At 67.7% G+C, this 19195-nt stretch overlaps 1 protein-coding gene across 2 annotated transcripts; it reads right to left on the bottom strand.

Annotated features, from left to right (window-relative positions):
- Positions 1 to 3749: 3749 nt before the first annotated feature.
- On the bottom strand, positions 3750 to 16706 carry TLE3 (TLE family member 3, transcriptional corepressor). Of its 2 annotated transcripts, none has more exons than XM_060175703.1 (20): positions 16575 to 16706; positions 16357 to 16457; positions 16066 to 16129; positions 15456 to 15500; positions 11513 to 11575; positions 11175 to 11249; positions 9854 to 10061; positions 9586 to 9602; positions 9365 to 9484; positions 9034 to 9084; positions 8762 to 8914; positions 8086 to 8218; positions 7724 to 7890; positions 7256 to 7332; positions 6735 to 6984; positions 6404 to 6651; positions 5997 to 6144; positions 5721 to 5871; positions 4926 to 5002; positions 3750 to 4366 (listed from the first exon to the last, which is right to left on the bottom strand). In XM_060175703.1, the coding sequence occupies exons 1-20, from the start codon at positions 16596 to 16598 to the stop codon at positions 4259 to 4261; spliced, it is 2280 nt and encodes a 759-aa protein (XP_060031686.1). In that variant the 5' UTR covers positions 16599 to 16706; the 3' UTR covers positions 3750 to 4258. The 2 variants fall into 2 exon arrangements, with proteins under 2 accessions (XP_060031686.1, XP_060031687.1); XM_060175704.1 differs by having other exon boundaries at positions 9854 to 10058.
- Positions 16707 to 19195: the final 2489 nt, after the last annotated feature.

Raw genomic sequence — 19195 nt, 5'->3', positions numbered from 1 at the left:
TCTTAGCAGGATGGAGCACGCCCAGGATGGTGCACCCCTCTGCCTCCCCAGAGGCCCCACGGCCCTGCAGACTGGAAGCAGCCGGGGTCTCCCAGAGATGAGGATGTTCAAGGGAGGAGGCAGTGCTGGGGACAGAGCCCTGTAATGGGGACAGAGGGCAGAGATGGGGACAGTGCATGGGGCACAGGGACAGGGACAGAGAGCAGGGGACGGGGGCAGAGGGCAGGAGGCAGAGGGCAGGAGGCAGAGGGCAGGAGGCAGAGGGCAGGAGGCAGAGGGCAGGGGCAGAGGGCAGAAGGCAGAGGGCAGAGGGCAGGGGCAGGAGGCAGAGGGCAGGGGGCAGAGGGCAGGAGGCAGAGGGCAGGGGCAGAGGGCAGGAGGCAGAGGGCAGGGGCAGAGGGCAGGAGGCAGAGGGCAGGGGCAGAGGGCAGGAGGCAGGGGGCAGGAAGCAGAGCAGGGGACAGGGCCTGCTGCTGCTCCTGACTCACCATCTCCGTCCCGCGTGAGGTCAGGATAAAGCCCAACTGCACTGTCTCCTGGTTCATAGCTGGCTGCCCCAAAGCAGAGACCCCATTGTCTTTCTCAGCTGAGGACCTGGCGGTACCACAGGCAAAGGCGACCTCACCCAGGGCCTGCGTCTCTGCCCTGCTTCTCAAACACTTTGCTCCTGAGCTCAGCCCCGGCGCTGTGGGGCTCACACAGGCTTCTTTCCAGCTGGGCCATCAAGCCCACCAAAACTTGGTGCAACTCCTCTCGGGGGATATACCCTAAGGAGCCCAACACACCTGTCCAAAAGATATGTGTTCACAGCAGCGCAATGTGTAATAGCCAAAACCTGGAAGCAACCCAGGTGTCCAGCAACAGATGAGTGGCTGAGCAAGCTGTGGTCTAGATACACAATGGAATACTACTCAGCTGTGAAAAATGGTGAATTCACCTTCTTCACCTCATCTTGGATGAAGCTTGAAGGAATCCTGTGAAGTGAGATCAGCCAGAAAGAGAAGGATGAAGATGGGATGATCTCAAGGAGTGAGAAAGAAAAACAGGAGAAGCACAAAGCAGAACGTGGACTGGGTTTCTTGTCTTGCACCAAAGTAAAGGACTCGGGTTGGGGGTTACTCTCAGGTCCTGGTGCTGATGGTGGAGGAGGGCCTAGGTGGGGTGGGGGTAGAGTGTTTTGCAGAAAACTGAGAAATTTTACAAATGGACCAACTGTATTTACTGTAAACCATGATTAGTCCTCCCAGTTAAAAACAAACAAACAAACAAACAAAACCACCTTCTGGGCTTCAAACAAAGAGCGATTTCTCCTGGCCCTGGGACCCTGGACCCTCTGGGTCTCGACCGTCTGACGTGACCGAAGAGGCTGCTGGCTTGGTTAAGGCTGAGTCACAGTGACCTCCCTCCTGGGGCTGGTGACTGACAGCCGCCCGTCACTGTCCCCTGCAGAGCCTCAGCTGGCCTATGCAGGGGGCCGCATCCCACGCCAAGAAGGGGGACAAACTCAGAGCCCGACGGCTCTCCAAGGGCCATCCTCACTGGCAAATGCCACATTGTCCAAGCAGCCCCAATGTGCAGTGTGGGGAGGAGTCCTCCAGATTCCTAGACCCAGGGAGAGGAAGCAGGCGGCTGTGGGGGCGGGGCTTGGGTCCTGACTGGGCGGGGCCCGAGTGCCCAGTGGGCGGTGCCTGGGTCCTGGCTGGGCGGGGCCTGCGCACCCAGCGGGCGGGGCTTGGGTCCTGGCTGGGCGGGGCCTGAGCACCCAGTGGGCGGGGCTTGGTCCTGGCTGGGCGGGGGCTAAATGCCCAGTGGGCAGTGCAGTTCATCTCAGAGATGTTTCCAGCAGCAAAGAAGCCCAGACCAAACAGGTGTGCATGGGAATCCCACCTGACAGGCAACGCACCTTCTGAAGGGGACAGAAGAATGTGAAAGGACGTCCGGCCAAGGTAGAGGGTTCAGGACAACAAAGGGCTGGGTGCCGGCTCCCCAGTGAGAGCTCACAGCACCATTTCCGGGGCCCTGGGTTCAAGCCCCTGCTCCCCACCTGTGTGTGTGTGTGTGGGGGGGGGCTGCAGGAACAGGGCTGCAGGTGTCATCCCGTTACTTGCTACAAAAAAAAAAAAGCTACAGTGACCTGGGAGGTGGCTTCATGGACAAAACATTGCTCTCAAGAAATAAAAAACGGGAGAACTATTCTTGCTGGCATAAAAACTGTTTCAGGGGCCGGGTGTCGGTGCACACGGCCAGCGCACAAGGACCCGGGTTCACTGTGCTGTGCCAGGGAAGCCAGGGACCGGCCACACTGGGCCCCTCAGGCGCGGGTGCCAGGCGGGCTGCTGCTGCTCCTCCTCCTGTTTCTGCTTTCTCTCATCTTCCTTCCTTCCCTTGCTTGTTTATTCAGGGACACCTCCCCCCCTTCTTCTACCCCCCCATGGATGGCTGAGGGCACATGCTCCCCGCAGGGGACAGTTGGGGGAGGGCACACCGACCTGGGCATCAGGCATTCCCGCCCCCTCCCCCATGAAAAATGACTCCGTGATTCCATTAAATTCCTGGGCAGCAGCCGTCCTGCTGGAGAAATTGATCGAGACTCTGTTAATAGCTGCCGGCCAGCGGTTAATGGAGCAGGACGGTTTACACTGACCTGGGGGAATGGGGAGGGGAGTGGGGAGAGGGGCAGGAATAGGGGAGACTCCCTGGGTGGTCTGGAGCTGCAGTGGGCAGAACAGGATCCAAAGTGGGGAGCACATGGGTGCAGGCTGGGCAGGGCCTGAGCGCCCAGTGGGCGGGGCTTGGTGCAGGCTGGGCAGGGCCTGAGCACCAAGTGGGCGGGGCTTGGTGCAGGCTGGGCAGGGCCTAAGCGCCCAGTGGGCGGGGCTTGGTGCAGGCTTGGCAGTCAGTGGGCGGGGCCTGGCAGGGGGCATTCCCAGGCTGCAGGCGTCCCCAGCTGACCTGAGGATGCCCGCCCTAGACAGTGGACCTGGTGCCACCAGCTGCAGTGATGCTGCCGAAGCCACTGCCAGGCTCAGGCCCTGGGGCAAGTCCATGAACATCCGTCCCCCACCCAGAGCTTACTGGGTAGAGCACACACCTTGCCTCGCCCCCCAGGCTCAGCCTGCCAGGCGGCTCCCTCTCTCATCTGGTAACAGAACAGAACATAAGTGTGGCCTCCTCTCTCGCAGGGGCTGACCCAGGCTCCAGGATGCTCCTGACATTAAACCCCACTCAGCCCGCGCCCCATCCCCTCCTGCAAACCCCACTCAAACACACCAGCCACCCACCACGCAGCTGGGGCGGGTGTCATCCGAGGGCCTGGGTCTGGCAGGGCTGAGGACACACAGTGAGGAGGCCCTGAGCTTGTGGGAGGGGGGGTTTAAAACACGACAGTCACGCCAACCTTTAAATAGGAACTTTAAAAAATATAAAACAGCTCGTTACAACCAGTGTGCATTCTCTCTCCTGTAAGAATCCACTTCCTCCAGCCCTCGGCCCTGTGGACAGAGCCTCAACTCGGTGACAAGGGGGGGGGGGGAGTGCTACGGTGCCCCCTACACTCTCCCCAGAAGACCCACTGCACACATCGTCCCCTCAGCCACGGCCACCGAGGCTGCTTCCCGCCAACAAAGGGAAGATCAGGAGGCACCTGGCCAAGTGCGGCTGAGACAGCCCCCGGCCCCCTTCCTGCCTGGGTGTGGGCCCCCTGACTCTGCAGGCAGGACACGCCCCCAGGAAGAGAGGGGAGCTCGGGCTGTAGAAAAGACATGGCCGCTGTTCTTTATTCAGATTAGAAAAGGAAGAAGCACCCCGGGTCAGCCAGCCTGTGGCTCCCTGAGCTGAGTAGCCATCCTGCCCTCCCTCTCGGGGGCGCCCCCACACCAGCTGCGCCCCACAGAAACATGTCGGTAGAGAGGCGGAGGCTGAGGAGACAGATGGGGAGGGGCCCCACAGGACCCGGCCGGTCTTGGTTCTGTCCACCCCAAGTCCAAGTCCACAAGGGGACAGAGTCCTTCAGGGGTCCTGCTGGCCCCTCCTGCACCCACATCTCCCTGCGCCCCGGCCCGATGCTTGTGGGGGGACACCTGTGGGTGACAGGTAACAGCAGGTGAGACTCCGGCCGCCCAGGTGGCCGCACCTGGCCAGGCGTATGTACATTTTCACAAGTCAGTGCGGCCCCACCAAGCACAGGGGTCCACTCCAGTGTCCCCGGGCCAGTGGGCTCAGCCCCCGTCCTCAGACATGACGCCCGCCGAGCTCTTGCTCAGTAGATGACCTCGTACACGGTGGCCTTCTTGTCCCCAGAGCCGGTGACGATGTACTTGTCATCCGCAGAAATGTCACAGCTCAGCACAGAGGACGACTCCTTGGACTGGGGAGGGCAGTGTCTCACCAGCGGCCAGTGATCCCACCTCCCTCCGCGTGGGGTGGGGGCACTGCCCCAAAACCCCAACCCCCGCAATGCACCCAAGGGTGGCAGGGAGACGGCTCACAGGCGCTCTGCCCGTTAAACCCAAAGGCCGTCCGTCTCTGGCTCTTAGCTCCGCGCAGCCCCGAGGCCTCGAGTGTGAGGCCCCAGCAGCACAGCTTCTGCCGCTGCCGTGGTGCCGGGCCTGGAGCCCACCCACAGGCATGGCTGGGGCCCAGCACCTTCGCCCACCCCCCACCCCCGTGGATAGCACCCAGCCGGCAAGCCAGCACCCAAAGCCACCCACCAGCCCCTCCCTCCAGAACCTGCCAGGAGCCCCGTGTCACCACCCTGCCCAGGGACGGACGGGGCAGCAGCTGGTTCCCATGCCGTGCCGGGGAGCTGCCCGTCTGGACCCCCCCAAGTGGTAACCCAGGACCTCCTCTCCCCCGTGGCCCCTGGAAGATGCTGCCCCCCATCCCACCTGGAAGATGCTGCGCCCCCCCTCCCCCCGTCCCCGCACCTGGAAGATGCTGGCCCCGTAGGGCGTCCTCCACGCATTGAGCAGGTTGTCCTTACCGGTGCTCACAAACCACTTCCCTGCAGGACACAAGGTGACCCTCAGCCCAGCTACCTGCACACGTCCAGGGACAGACGGATGGAGGGACAGACAGGAGGGAGGAGAGGGACAGACAGGAGGGAGGAGAGGGGCAGCCAGTAGACGTGTGGCCGGGGCCAGAGGATGGTCGAGGCCAGCACATGGTGGCTGGGTGATTGTGGGTGACTGTCTCTGTCCCTGCTGGGTTTTGTTGAAGGCTGGGTCTGAGGGACAGTGTGTCTGGGGGACAGTGTGTGTCTGGGGGACAGTGTGTGTCTGGGGGGTCAGTGTGTGTCTGGGGGTCAGTGTGTGTCTGGGGGACAGTGTGTGTCTGGGGGACAGTGTGGGTCTGGGGGACAGTGTGTGTCTGGGGGACAGTGTGGGTCTGGGGGACTGTGCGTCTGGGGGACAGTGTGCGTCTGGGGGACTGTGTCTGGTGGACAGTGTGTGTCTGGTGGACAGTGTGTGTCTGGGGGTCAGTGTGTGTCTGGGGGACAGTGTGGGTCTGGGGGACAGTGTGCGTCTGGGGAACTATGCGTCTGGGGGACAGTGTGCGTCTGGGGGACAGTGTGCGTCTGGGGGACAGTGTGCGTCTGGGGGACAGTGTGTGTCTGGGGGTCAGTGTGGCAGGACGGGGACAGCTCGGCTGACAGAAGCAGCCGGAGCAGGGAGACCCGGAGCAGCCCCCCGCAGCCGGCTGGGAGACCCCGCAGCCCTCACCGCAGGAGGCGAACTTGAGCGACAGCACGCAGCTGTCATGCAGGTGCAGCTGGTACTTGTCAGGCTTGCTGTGGTGCAGAACCTCCACGTTGCTGCTCTCCATGCCCACCGCCAGCCAGTCCCCGGTCGGGCAGTAGCCCAGCGAGAAGATCTGGGGGGCGGAGGGGGTTCGCTGGGGCGGCCCGGCCAGAGGCCCGCACCTCCACGTACGTCCCTGCCGCCGCCCCCCCACCCCCGGAAGCCCTCCCGGGTGTCCCCCGCGAGCCCCTGGCCCACCTGTGAGGTGAAGTCGTGCTGCTGTAGCTGGCGGCCCTCGCGCAGGTCCCAGGAGCGCACGGTGTTGTCCAGCCCGCCGGTCCACAGCTTCGTGCCGTCGTGGGAGATGTCGATGCAGCTGGCGCCGTCCGTGTGGCCCTGAAACTGCCTGCGGGCGGGGGCCGGGTTGTCCAGCACCGCCCCACTGAGGCCAGGTCTCAGCACCTGGGCGGCCCCGGGATCGGGCGCCTAAACCTCCCTCCACTGAGCCTAGACGCTGGCAGGCCGAGGCCCCGCCCACTGCCCGCAGCCCCGCCCACCTCACTCATCAGTCCCACCCGCAGCCCCGCCCACAACCCCACAGCCCCGCCCACCAGTCCCACCCGCAGCCCCGCCCACCAGTCCCACCCGCAGCCCCGCCCACTCACCGCACGAGCGCCTGGTTGTGCAGGTCCCACACGGCGATGTTGCCGTCGCTGCAGCAGGAGAAGCAGACCTTGGCGTCGGGGCTGATGGCCAGCGCGTAGCAGGCGGGCGCCGAGGACGTCAGCTCGGCCTTGATGCGGGGCGTGGGGCAGGCCAGGTCCCAGATGGTCAGCGTGCTGGCCTCGCCGCCCACGATGAGCGTGCGCGCGTCCGCCAGCAGCTTGCAGGAGCGGATGTAGTTGTCCCGGTTCTGCGGGCGGGCGGGGGCTGAGGGCGGCCGCCCGGGACCCTCCCGCCCCCCCCACGCCGCCCCAGGCACCGGCCACCGCCTACCAGGCAGTCGAGCTGGGACACGGGGCTCTTGCTGCCCGGCTGGCTGATGTCCCAGATCTTGACGCAGCCCTTGCCACCGGTGTACACGTGGCGCGTGGGGTCGCTGATGGTGACGGCGCACACCACCTCGCCGTGGGCCAGCGTGCTCACCTGCCGCGCGTGCCGCGGGATGCCAGGGCCCGCCAGGGCGTCGTGCGGGAAAGGCACCGGCTGCATCTGCCCATCGGCCGCCACGTGGAAGGAGTAGGCACTGGGGCGGGGGAGGGGGCCGATGGGTGCCTGGGACCCTCCCTGCAAACACCTCTAGGACCCTGCCTGCAAACACCCGGGACCCTGCCTGCACATACCTGGGCCCCTCCCTGCACATACCCAGGACCCTCCCCCTGAAAACAACTCAAGGACCCTTCCCCCTGCAAACAACTCCTAAGATTCCCCCCTTAGGACCCCTAAACTTGGGGACACCCCAACACACACCCCCTCCTGGGGAGTCCCCAGAACTCTGCTCCTGCCCCAGAACTTACGGCTTTCCCCCCGGGATGGAGGTGAGGCTGGGGGGCAGGGCCGTGGCTCGCATGGGGGGATGAGGGTCGAACCCCACCTGAAGGGAAGAGCAGGGGCTCAGGAGGGGCCTCTGACTGTCACGGGGGTCCCCTCCACAGGGCAGGACCAGTCCTGGGAGGGAACTCATGGGGTGCAGAGAAGTAGGGTGGGGGCAGCCCAGCCCAGCCCCGTGGGCTCTCTGCACAGATGAGCTCCATGGATGAGGGGCTCGAACCCAGGATCCGAGCGGGGTAAGGAGCGTGCCTTCCCGGCTGACTCGTCTCTGGGCCTGTCTCTAACAGCGAGGGAGCGAGAGATCGCCTGGCTCTGCCCCACCACCACCCCTGGGCTTCCCGGGCCAGCTGTGGCTCGAACCCGGAGCCTTGCCGCCCAGCACCGAGGGGTGGGCCCCAGCAGGCGTGTACGGCAGCAGCAGGCAGGCAGCTCACCATGGGCGCCCGGCCATAGGCGGCCGCGGTCATCTGGGGCGGGAGGCCGTGCAGGCCGGCATAGGCGCTGGGACTGGCCAGGGAGCCGTTCATCTCGTGGTGGCCCAGCATGGCGAAGGGGGCGGCGTACGAGCTGGCGAGGGACAGAGGCGTGCGCAGGGCCGAGGCTGCGGGGCGGGGGCGCGTCAGCCTTTTCCGGCCGGCTCGGGCTGAGCCTACCGGGGGCTACAGGGGGGCACGCCACCTCCCGTTGCCTCCCTGTGCCCTGCCCATCCACCTCCTCCAGGGAGCCCACCTGAGTTGACCTAGCTTGCGGGGCCCCACTCTCTGCCTGCTCGGCCCCACCCTGCGGCTCCCCCTACCGATGGGGTCCACGCCCACAGGCTTGCCCGGCCCGGCCCGGAGCCCCGGGATGCTGCTGGTGCCTGGGGTGGGTGCGTCGCTCCTCGGGGTGGGTGTGCTGGACTTGAGTCCGGGGGTGGAGGACTTGTCAATCTGCAAGGGGACGCGGGGACCAGGGGCATGAGGACCAGACAGGGACGGCCCAGGGACCCCAGATGACCCAGCGGGCACCAGTACCCCGAGTTGTCCTCTCCTGGCGGACCCGCTCCTTTTCTCCAATTCTACAGAGACGTGGGTGGGGAGGAAGCAGGGCAGCACCGCCCCCTGTGCGTGGAGCTCCCCCTGGTGCATGCATGGCGCTCCCATGTGGCGCTGGGGCTCGAGCCTGGATCTTGACACACACAGCAGGCATGCACTCTACCAGATGAGCCTGCACCCGGCCCAAGGCTCCTGCTTCCCTTTCTTTTATGGGTCTGTTTTTTAAAGGTTCAGCTGCACCAGAGCAAGACCGAGGCCATGCCGTGTGAGCCCTGACGCCCCAGGACTGCTGAGGTGCCGGCGTCTCTGCCTCTCTCCCTCCTGCCCGAGCGAGGCTGAGGACGGGCACTGGCCTGGTGAGAGACCCCAGGCTGGATGGGGCCCTGGCCTCTGGGGCCTTCTGTCCCTCACCCACCCGCAGCCCCCGCTCCCACGCACATGACCGAGGTCTTTGGTCTTGGAGGACTGGGTGCTGCTGGAGGAGGCCACCGAGGCGGGGCTGGGGGGCGCGTCCCTCTTCAGCCCCCGCACCTTGTCCAGCCCGTTCTCTGGGGGGGAGTGGGCAGGGCTGGCCCTGGGCGTGGCGGGGTCCTGGAAGACACGGGGGACGGGTGGGTGGGTGCCCAGGCACCATGGCACCGCCGTGGGCCACAGCTGAGGCTGGGCTGGGCCCCGAAGCGGGTGACCCCGGGCTGCGTGTAGGTCCTCACCTCGTTGGACACGTCCACCACCAGGTCGTCACTCTTGTCCCCGTCACTGTCCTGCAGGGGGGAGCCATGAGGGGCAGGCGCCAAGGCCACCCCCACAGACAGGCCCGACCCCTCCCCGTCCCCGTCCCCGCGGGCAGCCCCCGGGCATGCAGCAGACAGGACAATCACGGGGTGCTCCAGCCCTGCCAGGGCCCGGCCCAGCACGCCAAGGGTCCCGTGAGGGGAGCAGCGCACGGGAGACCTCTGCCCTGCCCCCTAGCCGCTCACTAGAGGACTCGGGTGGCCCCGCCACACTCACGTCGTGGCCCCGCCCCGGCCCCGCCCCACTCACGTAGTGGCCCAGCCCCGGCCCGTCCTCGGCCCTGCGCTTCTTGGCGTCCAGGCTGTAGTCCGCAGGGCTGCGGTGCTTCTCGCTGGCGCGCAGGCTCTCAGCCGGTGACACCGAGTTGTTCTGGGAGGGGGCGGGGGACTGAGCCGGGGGGCCGTGGGCAGCCACGGGGCCTCTCGCGGGGAGCGCGCCCACCCCCCGACGCGAAGGGGCCCGACACTCACCGCACCGGACTCTCTCTCTGGACGGCGCGGGACGGGGCAGAGGGTCCCGAGGGCAGGGCAGAGACAGAGAGGAGCAAGGTCAGGGTCGGGGCCGGGGGCCGCGGCAAAGGCTCTGCTCCAACGGGCTGCTGCTCCGCCTGTCCCGGCCCCCGGCCCCGCGCACCCCTCTCCGGCCGGGAGACAGCCCAGCGGACAGCACGGGACTCCGACCCGGCGCTTGGGGCGCAGGGGCCCGAGGGAGCCAGCAGACGCCCCGCACCCTCCTCACCCCTGTGGTCCAGCTCGTGGTGGTGGCTCTTCTCGTCCTTGACCGCCAGGTGGGCCTGGCCACCCAGGGGCCCGAGCGCCAGCAGCCCCGAGCTGCTTCCAGTCACCGGGGGGAGCCCAGGGGGCTGCAGGCCCGACGGGTGGGGGGGCAGCTGCACCGGGGGGCCGTGCGAGGCGTGAGAGAGGTGCTGAGCCTGGAGCTGCTGCTGCTGTGGGGAGAGCGCGCCTGAGACACCCTCCCAAGGCCCCGCTCCTGACGCTGTGCCCAGCCCGGCTCACGGCAGACTCCATTCTTGGGGTCACACTGCTGTGGGGGGACAGCACCCAGGGAGCCCATGGAGGGTGGGCAGGGCTGTGGGGTCTCTCCTCTCTCAGCACCAGGCACAGCACCCAGGGAGCCCATGGAGGGTGGGCAGGGCTGTGGGGTCTCTCCTCTCTCAGCACCAGGCACAGCACCCAGGGAGCCCATGGAGGGTGGGCAGGGCTGTGGGTGTCTCCTCTCTCAGCACCAGGCACAGCACCCAGGAGCCCATGGAGGGTGGGCAGGGCTGTGGGGTGTCTGCTCTCTCAGCACCCTGCACAGCACCCAGGGAGCCCATGGAGGGTGGGCAGGGCTATGGGGTCTCTCCTCTCTCAGCACCCTGCACAGCACCCAGGGAGCCCATGAAGGGTGGGCAGGGCTGTGGGGTCTCTCCTCTCTCAGCACCCTGCACAGCACCCAGGGAGCCCATGGAGGGTGGGCAGGGCTGTGGGGTCTCTCCTCTCTCAGCACCCTGCACAGCACCCAGGGAGCCCATGGAGGGTGGGCAGGGCTGTGGGGTGTCTCCTCTCTCAGCACCAGGCACAGCACCCAGGGAGCCCATGGAGGGTGGGCAGGGCTGTGGGGTGTCTCCTCTCTCAGCACCAGGCACAGCACCCAGGGAGCCCATGGAGGGTGGGCAGGGCTGTGGGGTCTCTCCTCTCTCAGCACCAGGCACAGCACCCAGGGAGCCTATGGAGGGTGGGCAGGGCTGTGGGGTGTCTCCTCTCTCAGCACCCTGCACAGCACCCAGGGAGCCCCATGGAGGTTGGGCAGGCTGGGGCTCTTGCCTCCAGCGCAGACACCATGCCCCCAGCCCCCGACACCACAGCAGCCTGGCTGACACGGGCCTTCAGCAGAGCCAGGCCGAGCGTGCATAGGGTTGTGTGTGCCGGCCCCGGCAATTCCTGATGAGTTGAGCGGCCCCTGGGCCCAACTGGCAAGGCTCTGGGTGTCCCCCTACCCCGCACACAGGCAGCGAGAACGAGAATGCCCCTGTGCAGCGGGCAGACAGGACACGTACCCCGATGATGGCGTTCAGCTCAGTCATTGTCACCTGCTTGGCGCGCTCCACGGCCTGGGCCACCTGCTGCTGGTGCTGGAGCGGTGGGGCAGAATGCAGGGGGCGGGGCAAGGCGTGAGGGGCGGGGCAAGGCGTGATGGGTGGGGCAGAATGCAGGGGGCGGGGCAAGCTGTGGGAGGGAGGGGGCGTGACAGCGTATGGGGCGGTGCCTAGCAGGAGCCAGGGTGTGGAGGGCCTTGCCCCGCCCCCTACATTCTGCCCCGCCCCTCACACCTTGCTCCTGCAGCTCCTCCCAGGACACCTGCCCCCCAGTCCACCCAAGGGTGCATGGGCCTCACCTCCTGAGACAGGAAGGGCATGATCTGGGCGAGGATGGTGTTGAGTCTCTTGGCGATCTCTGTCTGCGAAATCAGGGGAGCCGTGGGTGGGGGGACCAGGGTCTGGGTGCAGGGCCCGAGGCGGGCTCAGAGCCCCCGGGGAAACCCTGGGGTGGCCCCCACCCAGCTCAGTGCAGGCAAAACCAGGAAGGTTCTCCTTAGGCAAGTATCTGGAGACCCCTGGCCTTCTCCCTAGTTGGGGGGGGGGGCGTCCAAGCAGAGGCCCACAAGGTTGGACAAAGCGTGCCAGGTACAACCAAGGCCAAGACTCAATCCCTGGCACCATCTGAAGGGTGTCACAGCACCAGGGGGAGCTCATGTGGCCTAGAGTGCGCAGCCAGGGTGGGGAGAAGGCGGGCGTGCTGGCCGGCACCCCAGAGGGGCAGCCTGAGAATCAGCGGTCACTGACTCACCGACCGGACACTTCCTGCTCCTCCTGGGCCTGCAGACCCGCCCCTTCCCCTTTTCACAGGACCCCAAATCTCGGCTTTCTCATCTCTCCCAGCCCCTCTTCCCCTTTCTTGCCGAGCAGCCCGCCCCCAGCTGCAGCAGTTCACCTCACACACCCGAGGCTCCGGGTCAGGTCCCAGAACCACGTGCACCTAAGAGTGAGGCGCTGCCTCCCCTGCCCCGTGCTAAGTCAACTCGTCTCCAATGAGCGAGCGAGGGAACTGGGCCGGAACAGCACAGGGACAGAGTCTCCTGCCTGGGGCCCCGAGGCCTGGGTCCAGCCCCGCCACCCCTCCAGCCAGGGCCAAGTGGGCTCTGGTTTCCTAGAACTGAGATGAAGCCAGGTCTCGGGCGGTGCTGAACCCCCAGACCACATCCTCCCACCCCCGAGGGAGGAGGGGGAGGGAGACACAGATTTCAAAAGGAAACTGGAAGGGAAGAGGCCCCAGAGGAAGTGGGGGCCCGGGGGTCAGAGGATCCCACACTGGCCCCCCAAGCCTGGGGTGAGGCCGCTCTTCACCACAGACGCCCCCAGCTGGGCCTGCCAGTCCCCACACCGAGGGGCCACCTCCCCGGGGACAATGGGCCGCCCTGTCCTGAGCCCCACGCTGTCAGCCCACTCCTGCCACCAGCCGGCCCCTCAGGAGGGTTGGGGGGCTGCACCCCAGCCCTGGCTTCACAGGAAAGGGACGGGCTCCCCTCATCCACGTGCAGGCAGAGACCCCGGGGAGGCCACCTCCAGTCAGCTCAGCACCAGAGCCCAGGGCGGTGGGGTCAGGCTTCTGCAAGAGCTGAGGCGAGGCCCTGCATGCGGGACTGGACACACGGACACAGGAGCCGGCTCAGAGCCCCCTGGAGCAGAAGGGACCCGGAAGCTTCTCCAGGGCAACTGGGGCTTCCTGCCCAGCCACATTCAGTGCCCTTCTCCAGGGAAGACAGGACAAGGGACAAGGAGACACCTCCCGACCCCTCCAACATGGACAGCCCAGACAGGCTGGGGGACTGCACGGGGCAGGGGGCTGAGCTCAGGGGATCCTGAAGCAGAGACAAGTGCCGCCAGCTGTGGGGCTGGAGAGACTGCTCTGGGAGACGGACGTGGGGGACCTCGGGGGGCTCACAGCCCTAGGCCCTTCCACCTTCGGGGGGCTGTCACTGACCCCTGGCCCCTCACAACTAAAAGACAGGACTGAACAAGGCACCCCAAAGCCTCTAAGCCCAGCCCCTCGGGACTTCATATGGAGGGCACCCTATCATCCCCAAGCCTGCAGAGCTGCGCACCACAGGCCCTGGGTTTGAGCCCTGGCACCACACGTGATGGCCAGCACCACGGGAAGCTCCGTGGCTGGTGGGCAGCGCCGTGCCGTGCTGTCTCTCCCCTCTGCCTGTCTCCCTCTTCTCTCAAATGGATCAAGAGACGAGGCCAGGAGGCTGCTCAGTGGGACCGAGTGGGGTCAGAGTCCATGGTGCCTCAGTTTCCCCTGTGGCTGGATAAGTCTGTGTGGACTCAGGGCTTCTGTGCCCCTCCCCCACCAGCACCAGCACCCACTGTGGGAGAGGGGGGCTGGCCTGAGGGGACCCCTGGCTCCATCCGTCCAGAAGCCTCCAGGGATACTGGCGGGAAGCAGGGCTGAGGGAGAGGAGGGCAGGGAGAGAGGAGGGAAGGGGGGAGCACTGGCTGGACCTGACGCCATTAACGTACGAGCAGGCTGGGCAGGGCCGCGAGGGTGCCCCCGCGTTTCCCGGGGTGCCCGTCAGCTCAACGTGGGTGGGCCTTCATGGCCTCGGAGGCCCAGTGACCACGGACAGCCGGAAAACGCCGACGGCCTAACTGAAGGCTGTCCAGGAAGACCGGGAGGCTCCGCTCTCACACCAGGGAGTCTCCAGGCCGGGAAGCCGGGCTTGCACGCCCCAGGCCCCGGGCTCAGCCCCAGCAGAGCAGTGTGCCAGCCGGCCCCAAGCCCCGGGTTCAAGCCCCCACGCCACCGGCCACCAAGGGCTCAGAAGACGAACCTTGAGTAAAGGGAAGTGCTGGGGGGGTCCCTCTCCAGTCAGGGCAGCCCCCCAGAAGGAAGCGGCCTAGTGGGCAGGACCGTGCAGACCAGCGCCCGTGCCCCCCACAGCCACTCCCTACCACAGCCCGGGTCAGCGTGGGCTGTGCCACAGGCACCCGTAGGGCCCCGCTCTGCCGGGCGGTCCTGCCCTCGCCCACAACCGGGCGCCCCGCTCCGCTCTGCCCTCTCCCCAGTCTCCGCAGAGCCAGGGGCTCCCCCGGCACCCTCCTCCGGGTATAGCCAACCCCCGGTGGACACGGCGGCCGCAGCACCCACCTCGGTGGAGCCTCCACTCTGCCGCCACCCGAGACCCCCCCCAGACCCCCGCAGCCCTACACCCAGGGCAGAGTGGCCGTGGCGACCGGCCCTCTGGCGGCTCCCTCAGGTCTCCACTCCAAGGGGGTGCGGGGAGTCGCTGAGCCCCGTCTGGCTGGAGGCCCCAAGTTTGATCCCTGACGCCACACTGTGGCCTCTCTCTGAACAGACCGACCAGTTGGTCTTTTTAGGAAGAGAGAGGAGACGGCGGGGCGGGCAGCCCGCTCCTTTCCGCCCCCGGCAGCAGAGCGGGCGTGTCTGGCAGCCCCAGCAACAGCAGATCCCACCCGCAGACGGGAGCCTCTGGGGTCTGCAGAGCCCACAGGAGCGGGTGTCTGCCGTGTGCTCCCAGCCCCGGGTCCGAGCCAGGCTCTATGCTGTCTCTCCACCTCTCTCTCTGAGGAAGTCGGCTCAGAAACCGAGAGGAATCGCGTGGGAGGACCCGGATCCCCCACCTCAACAGAAAGCGCGCTAGAGGCTGGGCACGGGGGCCGGCGGAGGGAGGGACGGCACCCAGGGCACCTGCCCCAGCACCCCGAGTCCCAGACAAGAACGGGCCACTCCCACAGCAAGACCGGCCGCCACGCCAAGTCTGCCCGCACTGCGGGCCGGGCCAAACCGGGCACAGCCGAGCCTCTCCCAGCCCCGCGGCCTCCGTGACGCCCAGACCGCAGGAGGCTCGTCGCGGGGTGATGGGGCAGGCTGGCCACAGAGGCCGCACCCGCCAGGCCGGTCGGGCTAGGATCTCCCAGGCTCTCCGCCAGCGCCTCGCCCTCTGCCCGCCCCCGGCACTCGGCCGGCAGTGCCAGGAAGACAGGCGGGCGTGGGGCCACCCCGGTGATGGCACTGCCGCCCTCCGCAGGGAAGGTCTCACGGCAGACTGTTCACACACACCCTCTTCCCTGGGGGAACCCCACCCCGGCCTGGCCGGCGTCTGTAGTCTGTCCAGCGTCTGGGGCACGAGTGTCCCCTTCCACTCTCCCCTGCAGCAAGGCCAGGCCCCCAGGCTCCTGGGACAGACAGACAGACGGGCAGACAGAGGCACTGCTGGCCAGTCCCCAGCCCAGCTGCTGAGCAGAGCCTCTTACCTGCTTGTGCATCTCGATGTTGAGGCCATAGGACATCTCGTAGTACTGAGCCGTGCACAGGACAGGGGAAGAGGGACAGAGGGACAGTCACTGACAGGCTCCAGGCCCTGGCTGTTGGGGGACGGGACGGACACACGCTCACCTGACACTTGGCCCTGCCCCCCACACCCCAGGGCCTGTTCCAGCAAGTCGGGGTTCACCAGGGGCTCCCCTGAGAGTCACCACCGCCCGCCCCAGGCCTCACCGTGGAAACAGCAGGCTGGCTGGCACCCTGGGGCCCACCCTCACCTGAGCAGCTTGGGGGGGGGGGTCCCCGGGGAGGGCAGTGGAACAGGGAAGCCAGAGAGACCCCCTTGGCGGGACGACCCACTCTGCCAGCTCCCAGAAACTTTCCAAACGCTCGCAGGGCTGTCTCCCCGGCGGCTGGGGCCACAGCAGAGGGGCAAAGCGGAGAAGGCCCTGCGCCGTCCTCCTCCAGGTGACCCCGGGAAGCGGGGGCTGCGCCCAGGGACCCCCTGCACACACGCATGCACACACGCATGCACACACACGCACACACATACACACACACGCACACACTCACTCACACACAGGCGCACACACGTCTCACCATCACGTAATGCCGCTGCATGTCCGTCTTCTCGTTGGCCAGCTTGTCGTACTCCACCTTGAGGCTGCGGGGTGGGTGGGGGTCAGCCTCAGAGCCCTGCCCGCCCCCGCCCCCGCCCGCCCCGGCCGGCAGCGCCCCGCAGTCTGGGTCCCGGGACAAGCCCGAACTTCCCGGGCTGGAGGCAGAGGGGCTGCTCGGCCTCGTGGTGGCGGGAGGGGGAGGCGGGAGGCGGGAGGCCGAGGGGAACAAAGCAAAAGGCACCGGGTGGGGGCCCTCGCCCCTCGCCCCTACCTGTGGTACTGCGCCTGCAGGAACTGGAACTCGTCTTTGATCCGGTCGCACGACTCGGCCACCGTGAACTTGAACCCCGGCTGCCCGGGCTGGTGGGGGGCCTGGCACGCAGGGCGGGGGGCAGGCGGGGTGAGCGGGGGGGCGCCGGGCTGGGGAGGGGCGCGCGCGGCGGCCGCCTTTGTGGGGCCCGGCCGGGCGGGGGGCGCCCCGCTACTCACCGGATGCCGGCCCTGCGGAAACATGGCCGGCGGGGCCCCGGCGGAGCGTCCCCGTGCCGGTGCCCGTCCCCCGCCGAGTGTCCGGCCGGGCGGCCGAGACAAAGGCCGCGGGCTTTGTGCGCTACGGCTGCGTCAGGGCGGGGGGCCGCGCCGGCATCCCGGGCCGCGGCCGGGGCTTCACTGCGGCGGGGGGCCCCGGGGCGGCCCCGCCATGGGGTGCGGAGGCCCCCGGGGGCCGGGCGGGGCGCGGCGGGCGGCGGCGGCGGCGGACCGGCCGGGCACGGGAGTCGGCGGGCCGGGCGGCCCCGGAGTGCCCCCGCGCCCCGCGTCCCCGGCCGGGTCCCCGCGGCGCCACCGCGCCCGGAGCGCGGGCTGGAAGCGCCGATGGGGGGGGGCCGCGCGCCGCCTCTGGGGCGCCCTCCTCTCCGCGCTCCCGCCCCCGCCGGCGCCCCCCGCACGCACGCGAGCCCCCCGCCCCGAAAAGTGTGGGCGCCGCGGGGACACGCAGCCGGCGAGCACGAGGTCCGCGCCGCGAGCGCAGCTCCAAATAGGGCCGCGGAGCAGCCCGAGCGCGGCCGCCGAGCCGGCCAATGGGAGCGCGCGGGCCCACGTGGGGAGCGGGGCGCGGCCTGCCATTGGCCGGCGCCACGCTACGTCACAAAGCCTCCTGTGTCTGAAAGTATGCGCGTGGCCACGCCCCCGGCTCCGCCCCCGCCCGGGAGGGGAGGGGTCCTCGAGGGGGGCACCCGCTGCGGGGGGGGGGCGGCCTGCGGGAGAGGGGCCGCGCGGGGTCGGGCCTCCGCCGAAGCCGGCGATAAATAGAGGCCGTGATAGTCCCGCCCGCGCCTCCTCCTCTCTCCCTCCTTTCTCTTGTATTTTTCCCACGATCTACCAGCAAATGATTGTCTGGCGGGAGGGCAAGGGACAGCGACAAAAGGGAAGGGAGACACGGCCGAGCCGGAGGACCTCCCCCCCCCCCCCCCGGCTGCGGCGGTGCCCCGCGTCCCCCCGCTCCTCGGGTGGGGTCTGCGGAGCGGCCCAATTAGCCGCCATCAAGCCAACAGCGCCACTTGTCACTCCCGCGTTGCCACGAGACTTAGGGCCCACCCGAGGGTGGCTCCCGGGCCGCCTCCCTCCGCGTCTGTTTTCCTCCTTCCCGGGGGCCCGCGGCGCCTGCCCGCCCCCAGCCGCTCTCCTTTGTCTCCGCGACGGCCACGGGCCTCGGGGCCGGGGGGTGGGGGGACACGCCGAGCCCCAGGCCGGGGGAGCCGCGAGGAGCCGCCTCGGGGCCGGGGGCGCAGGTGGCCCGGCCCGTCCTGGCGCGCGGGGTCCCCTCGGGGCGCGGGTGGGGGAGGGGCGGCGGGGGGTCCCCATCCGACGCCGCTGCGCCCCCGGACCCCAGGCCCCCTCCTGCACACGTGGGGACGCCCCCGACCCGCCCCCGAGCCCCGCTCCGCTTATTTACTCTCCTAAGTAAACACAGAAGCCGGGGCTCGGCCGCGCGCCCACGGGGGGGAGAGCCCGGCCCCCCGACAGCTGCGCGCATCTGGCCGCCGCCTCCGCGGCCCAAAATGGCCGCCCCCCGCCCCCCGCGCGCCGCGGCCCCGCCCCCTGACGTCACCCGCGAGCGCCCGGAGCTCGCCGCGCGTCGCCCCCTAGCGCTGCGACCCCACGTGGGCCCCCCGGCCCCGTCCCCGTCCCCGAACGCGCACAGAGAGCCAATCAGGGGCCGCGGAGAAGGCGACCCGCGTCTGATTGGGCGGAGGGCGGAGCGACGTCGGTCCCGGCCCAAGCTGTCGGTCAAACCCACGAGGGCCGGCGGCGCTGACAAATGCCGAGGCTCCCGAGCCTTCGGCTTGCAAATAGCGCTTGGAATGGCTGCTTAATTAGCTTAGAATGGCTTTCCTTCCAGCTCAAACAATCTGTCACTACCATGTGGTACAAAGGAGCCATGCATAAAAAAGTAAGCAGAGGCTAAATATCAATTTGATTTTGTGTATCAAAGGAATATTTTATTTTTCTCCCTCGTACGAAACGTATCCATTTAAATAATAAAGGTAAACACACACACACAAACCAAAAAAAAAAAAAGAGAGAGAGAGAGAAAAGAAACAAATCAAAAAGCAAAAGTAGGGGAGAGAGGAAAGAGAAAAAGATAAGGGAAAGAAAATAAATAAATAAAACCACCTCGGGCTGGCGGCCCTGGGGTTGCTGGGCGCGCCTGGACCCGGTGATTGCTGCGGCCGCGGCCCGGACCCCCCCCCCCCGGGGATTAAGCGTTTCGCTGTTGCTCAGATGTCCGGAGGGCGGCGGGGGAGGGGCGGGCGGCGGGGGAGGGGCGGGCGGGCGGGCTGTAAAAGCTCTTTGAAGTTGCTAATCAGAGTGCGGGGGGTGGAGACCCGTAAACTGGGGGGAGGGGGAATCCCACAGCAGGTCTGGATTTGTAGGCTGGGGGGGGGGGCCGCCAGGACTCAGCGTGCATTAAGCCTGCGAGACACCCCCTACCCCCACCACAGCTGCGGGTCGGGTCAGGGCTCACCTGAAGGTTTTTGGGTTATTGGGGCGGGGGGTGGCGCCGGGACCCTCCTGGCAGGCTGCAGAGGCTCGTGTTGCTGGGGTTC

Source organism: Erinaceus europaeus, chromosome 16, assembly GCF_950295315.1.
Source record: "Erinaceus europaeus chromosome 16, mEriEur2.1, whole genome shotgun sequence".
NCBI lineage: Eukaryota > Metazoa > Chordata > Mammalia > Eulipotyphla > Erinaceidae > Erinaceus > Erinaceus europaeus.
The sequence above is the reverse complement of the archived record's forward strand: the minus strand, read 5'-3'. Positions and strand labels throughout refer to the sequence as shown.